General features: G+C 28.3%; 1 protein-coding gene across 1 annotated transcript in view; it reads left to right on the plus strand.

The window, feature by feature from the left end:
* LOC127285005 (diphthine methyl ester synthase) overlaps positions 1-4594 on the plus strand; it is a 50765-nt gene extending 46171 nt beyond the window's left edge. Inside the window, exons 2-3 of the mRNA XM_051310763.1 lie at positions 2089-2587; positions 3372-4594. Of these exons, the coding sequence (XP_051166720.1) occupies positions 2089-2587; positions 3372-3571 (699 nt within the window). The 3' untranslated portion in view covers positions 3572-4594. The remainder of the gene's footprint in view (positions 1-2088; positions 2588-3371) is intronic.
* The last annotated feature ends 2353 nt before the right edge of the window (positions 4595-6947 follow it).

The raw sequence follows: 6947 nt of genomic DNA on the forward strand, positions 1-6947 counted from the left end.
TGTAATACATTAATAAATATAAGACGAATTGTTTACAACTTGATTTGAGCGATTTCGTTTTACGCTGAAAAAGTTATTAACATTTAAGTTTAGAAAATATCCAGAGTAACAAGTGGAATTTGATCTCTGAAGATCATTTATGGCTTATTATTTCACATTAACTGTATAAAAATTGTGCTTTTGTTTGAATTTTTTATTAAATATAATGTCAAAAAGACACTCACCGACGTTCCGAAGCTGAGGTCGTAAGTCTTCCGCCAAATTGGATCCGCTGTTTTGAATTTTGAAAATCTGATATCATATGCGTAATCACCGACCCCAAAAACTCCCGAGTAAGGAATTTCAGGCATTTGAATCTCTTTTTAAGAGTAGACAAATATTACACATAAAAATGCTTCAAAATTTTCCCAAAACTTTAAACGCGTTTTTCTCGAAACAAGATTCTTCAAACGTAGCATCTAAACTATTTGACCAATCAACTTCGGGTTTGTGGCTAATTAAAGGTAACTAAATTCTGCTGGGGTTATACCTTTAATATGATACAATTGTTAACAATAAAGATTTTTTACAAGAGGTCAAACATGAAAAAATAAGGCAAAAAACGCAGTGTTTTAAAAAATTGGCCGCCATTTTGTCATTTGTTTAACTTTTTAACTATTTTATAGGTATAACCTATTCTTTAGGATGTCTTCTAAAAATGTTAAGTTTTTGTTTTAGACTTAAAATTGCGCATTGTAGAATGCCCACCGTTTTCCCTATTTAAAAAAACATTGTTTACTAGGTGCGCCATATTGGTCGCCATTTTGTTATTTTTTAAAAATGAAATATATGTTGCTTCCTCGTGGAGGAAGCTTTGTAGTCCTTTCGTTTATAAAAATTTTCAAAGTGTCGGAAACAAATTTTTTTCTATATAGAAACATGTTATATGAGATCCTGATCAATTGTCCGGATGTGTGTGTGTGGATCCCTTTTTTGTTTAGACGATAACTTTAACAGGTTTTAATGGATTTAGATAAAACTTGGTAGGCTCATTTATCATATTAATATCTCAAATCTGACCAAAGGATTTTAAAAAATACGCAAAAAAAAAATTTTATTGTCTTTTTTCCAAAGATTTTTTTTTAATCGAAAAAAATTTTAAATAGAAAGATTTAAGGTTATATATAATAAAATCGTATTCCTTACGTCAAGACAAATCGATTGGTATATATAAAGTATAGTTTCAATTTAAATTTAAAGAATTAATGAAAGTTAAAAAATCAAAAATTCACATTTTGTCAATAAAATTTTGTGATTTTTTAAATTGAAGTTTATATATGAAATAATTGTACTGCTTTCATGAAAATGAATCGATTGGTATATATATAAAGTATACATTCGAGGTAAATTTAATAAATTAATGAAAGTTAAAAAAAAATTCCCATTTTAGCTGAAAAATTTTGTATTTATTTAAATTCAAGTTTAAATATAAAATAATTGTGTTCCTTGCATTGAAACAAACTGATATAATTGTAAATAATTATAAATTATATATTATTTTTCATTAATTTTCAGAAATTTCAGCTAAAATGTGAATTTTTGATTTTTTAACTTCCATTAATTCTTTAAATTTAACTCAAATCTATAGGTACTCAAATGTTTATATTATTATTATATTATTTTTATATGTTTATTTCAATGTTAATGCTTTCTCCACGAGGAAGCAAATTTTTTTTCTGATCGCAAAGAGGAAGCAAAATGTTCATGTAATGAACATCTGAATTTACAACTTGTTTTAAAAGTTCAAAGATGTACCTTTATTTAAGAAAAAAACTACATCACTAAGTCTTAACCGTTTCCCGTAAAAAATTGTCAAAGTTTGTGTTGATTTTGGCCTCCGCAATGGGAACCTACCCTTAAAAATTTTTGTTTGTTATTTTCATTGGAAAATTGAGATTTTTTTCAATTAACTATATATCACACATTTATTTGTAAATAATTGAATAAATATAAAAATGAATAAACATAGAGTTTACGAGAAAATATGATTTTAATTAAATTTTTTTTTATTTTCTTCTAATTTGACGTAAAAAAACTTTTGTTTCTTAGGAAAAGTTTTACGAACGGCCAATATTATTAGCAGATCGTGAACTAGTTGAGAATGAATCCGAGGAAATCTTATCAAATTCTGAGAATGAAGACGTTGCATTTCTTGTTGTTGGAGATCCCTTTGGAGCAACGACTCACACTGACTTAGTTTTAAGAGCACGCGAAAAAGGAATAAAAACAGAAATTATTCACAATGCATCAATTTTAAATGCCATTGGCTGTTGTGGTCTTCAACTTTATTCATACGGTGAAGTTGTTTCCATTCCTTATTGGACGGAAACTTGGCAGCCCGACAGTTTTTACGAGAAGATAGGGGAAAATCGAAAGCGAGGTCTTCACACACTATGTCTGCTTGATATTAAGGTCAAGGAACCAACTTTAGATAGTATCTTGAAAAAGAAGAAAGAATATATGCCCCCGAAATTTATGAGTGTTGCTGAGGCCGCCAATCAATTGACTCAAATTATTGAGAGAAAAAGAAGTGCCGTCAATAATTTAGGTAAGTTTAATTATTAGAGGCCTTGGATTATACAACTTTTTCCAAATTTTTTCGACTTTTCATTCATTTTTCACTAAATGTTTCCAACAAAACACGTCTTTTTTAGTACAGAGTGCAGATATTGTCAAATCTTCTCGATTTCAATTACACCGGATCACAAATTTTTTTTCGACACAATGTTAAAAAACCTTCAATATTATCGAAAAAAGTACTATTTTTTTAATACAGGGTCAAAACAAATTTTTTAAAATTAAAAATCGATTACCGGCATAGAAATCTACATTATCGACTGATGGTAAAACATGAAAATGAAAATATAAAAATTACCGCCATATAAATCTACATTACCAACTGATGGTAAAGAGAAAGAATTGTTTAAATTTTTTTTGAAATTTGTCGTACCATCAGTCGGTAATGTAGATTTCTGTGGCGGTAATTTTTTATATTTCATTTTTCTGTTTTACCATCAGTCGGTAATGTAGATTTCTATGCCGGTAATTTTTATATCATCATTTTTCTACTTTTACCATCAGTCGATAATGCAGATTTCTGTGCCGGTAATCGATTTTTATTTAAAAAAACAAGTTTTTACCTTGTATTAAAAAAATATTACTTTTTTCGATAATATTGAAGGTTTTTTTAAACATTTGTGGTCCCCCATGCTTACATTTAAAAAGTGCCATACGGCATCAAAAAATAGACAAATTTTACTGTAATTTTAATAAAATGAGAATATTTTAAAAATGCAAATTTTAATTTAATGTGAATAAAATTTTGATTCCAGCTTTCGATGAAGAAAGTTTAGCGATTGGCTTGGCACGAATTGGATCAGGGGATCAAAAAATTTTGGCCTGTAGTCTTACGGAAATGAGAGATATTGAACTAGGACCTCCACTTCATTGTCTTGTGATCCCTGCCGAAAAACTTCATCCACTTGAGACTGAATTTCTCGAACAATTCAGAATAAAGGGAAATGTAAAATAATTCAAGGTCGCTATTTAAGAATTTGAACTATTCCAGATGCTGTAATTAGAAATGACCTAGAGAGTGAGAAAATCAAGTGTGCGAGAGGAACATTTTACGATATAGATATTTTTTCAGTTGCAAGATACAAAAATATTTTAATACATCCGCTCAAGAAAGAACCAAAATAACATATTTTATGCGTAATCTACAAGAATGGAAAAATCTGAACTGACATTTTGTAAATTTTTAAATTGAAATGAAATTTATTAAAAATTACAAGTGAAAATTAAAATGAATTGATATTTAAAAATATAATAATTTGGTTATCATAACTCCACAAAAAAAATTTATTAGAGAATTTCATTTTCTGGAAGCATCTTTCTTCTGTTAAAAGGTCAGTTATTAATTTTTTATTATAAATTTTCATTAAAGATAAAAATCAATAAATAAAAATTAATTTTTTTTTAAATTTTTCTTATTCATTTGTCTTGAATGTTTTTTTTAAATATTAAGTAAAACTAAAAAGTTCTTTTTTTAACAAAGTAGATACTGTTATGATTGTAAGAAAGATAAAAAAAAATATTGAACGACGAAAAGCACTCGAAGATTTATTTGCGGGTCATCAATCTCTCAGTCTTGTGGCTGTTTTATTGTGATTGTCTACAAGTTGCGAAATCTAATTTAGGATAGACTTCAACTTAAAAGGTTAAGCACGTTTGTTGCATAGCATTTGAACGCTGAAGATCCTCTTCTATTATCTATAAATAGTTAAATTAATCTGTTTATTTAGCACTTAAATGATTCATTGATCTGGAATTCGAGTTCTCGAAGTGAAAAAAAGAATTTAGATCGTCTCGATATCGTATCTTAAGAGTCTCAATACAAAAAAAGCCGTTGCCAATTAAATTTTGTTTTATTCAATGCGAACATACTACCAGATGAATAATAGGTTTTGTTTTTATAGATTTCAATTTTATTAAATAACGTGCAATTTGTAAGAAAACTCGAACGAGATTTTATTAAATTATTACTTATTCTATATTTTTGTAATTTTTTTCTACTTTTTGTTCGTTATTCTTTATTGTTTTTTTATTTTTGCCTAAGTAGATTTTTGCGTGGCTTTTCTTGGCGGTCGTCACACTTAGTTGTAGACCTCTCATGACCCTTGATAGCATCTTGCCAAAGAATGGCTTCGTGTTGGCGTTGGTCATGGCCGGAATTAAATTAATGTCCCTCATTCGACTCAATTCTTTTTTTTTTATTAAAATAAAGTTTTGAATTTGGTTATATTTGCAATTAGTTTAACGCTATCAGAATTAAATCAAATAAAAATTGTATTACAATAAAATTTAATTAAAAATTACAAGTTCAAAAAGTCAAAACATAGGTTAAAATTCCGGATGTTTCAGTAAATCCGAGTTGTTGCATACTATTTATGGATAGATTACATACAAATACTGTTGTGTCGTATACAATGATTTAACTGAAGAATTGCGGATATAATTTCATGTTAATTCACGTTGTTAATTCCGGATGAATCTTGGATTTGACTCTTCGTCTGGATTAATTGCTGACTAATACCGATTATTTTCTGATTGTTTTCGTATAATTTCCAGACTACACCGAATTGATGTGTTCGGATTTAATTTGAAAGTAGTCCGAAATTTTAACCAGGGAATCTATTTAGATTGATATAACAAGAATGATATGAAAAAATCAAAAATTAGTGTAGACAAAACGAAAAATCTGAGAAAAGTTCGAAGTAGACCGAAACTTTTATGAAATCAGTAAGACTCTGATTTTAAGTAGATCGAAAAAATTAATCTTAAATGAATCCGTAATAGGGACCGTCATAGAATGAAAACAAAATTCAAAAATACTTTTGTTTTGTTTCGGACTAAGTTATCACAATCAAAAGTCAACTTTGTTTAGTTTTAATTTGGATATCGGAATAAGAATAAAATATTTAGTTTAAATTCCAATAACTGAATCAAAAGTAATCTAGACTTTTGTTTCGATAACAAATCAGAATTAAAATTCAAATTCATTTATGTTTCTATAAGATAACCGAAAGTAATAAGAAGTGGAATTTTGTTTCATTATTGAATTAAAATACAAATACGTTTCGTTTCCGAATATCAAAACAAAAACAGAATTCGACTTCTGTGAAAGTCTGGAGTACTCCGAAATTTGTATGTGAAAAATTTGATATTATAGTCAGCAATAATCCGGTCATACTTTAAATAGATTAACCGCAGTTTATAAAATAAGTATATATATATATATTCAAAACATCTTTGTTTCGGACTACAGTAGAGTCTCGATTATCCGAGGTAATATGGTGAAGAGGCGCCTCGGATAAGCGAAAACTCGGATAACACGGAATAAATACCTAAAATTCAAAAATTTTAATCATTTTTTTATGTATTTAATATGCTACAAAGAAAATTAATCACAAATGTATATAAAGGTTAAAATCTAATGAACGTAGATTAACTTTTGGTTATATTTATTGTTAATTCATATCGGTTCCATCCGTTTTATCCGAATTTTTCCGTATTATCTGAGCATGCACCTCGTGTTTAGTGCCTCGGATAATACGGAATCTCGGATAATCGAGATTCTACTGTAATACCAATTTTGTAAATGCAGATTTTTATAATTAAGATTTTAGACCTAACTAAATACGGATTTCCAATTATTTCTGACTCCTTTTTTAATAAGATTTTTATGTAACGCGGCATTTTGTCACGTACAAATGATTTAAAAATAATAAATTTTATAAATAAACGACACCAGGGTGAGAATCCAGCCTTAATGGCTGTAAAAAATGTTATAAATTATAAAAATTGTTTTCTTACGATACTCACTATCTATCATTAAAATTAGAAGTCATCAAGGGAAGAGCTTCCTGGTGTATATATTTAGCTGAAAGTCCCGAATATTCAAGAACACCAGGAAGACGAAATTGCTGTTTTGTTGACGATCTGTCAAATCAATACTGGTAGTCAATTTCCATTTTACTCTCATTCTCTTCCTGGTATTTGGAGAGTCAAGTTATGCTGTATTTTTTTTTCGTGTAAAATATTTAAAAGGACCCCGCACTAAATACACAGAAAAAGGCTTACGGTTAAATTTGGCTATATTTTGAGAATTTTTAGTTGAAAGTGTTCTGATTGAAAAAAAAATTGTCCAGAGGTCACTGAATTAATTTTTTTAATAATAGTTTTTTTATAATATTCACTTTCGAACAAGTGATTTGCCCACTTAGATACGTAAATTCATTAGGCGCAGCGTTGTTTCGACAATTTTTTTAGCTAAACTATTTATTCAGTGTCCTCCGGACAATTTTTTTTTCAATCAGGACACATTCAACTAAAAATTCTCAAAATAT

The sequence above is a fragment of the Leptopilina boulardi genome, unplaced genomic scaffold (genome assembly GCF_019393585.1).
Source record: "Leptopilina boulardi isolate dan_hultmark-lab unplaced genomic scaffold, ZJU_Lbou_2.1 LbouV2_327, whole genome shotgun sequence".
NCBI classification, from domain to species: domain Eukaryota; kingdom Metazoa; phylum Arthropoda; class Insecta; order Hymenoptera; family Figitidae; genus Leptopilina; species Leptopilina boulardi.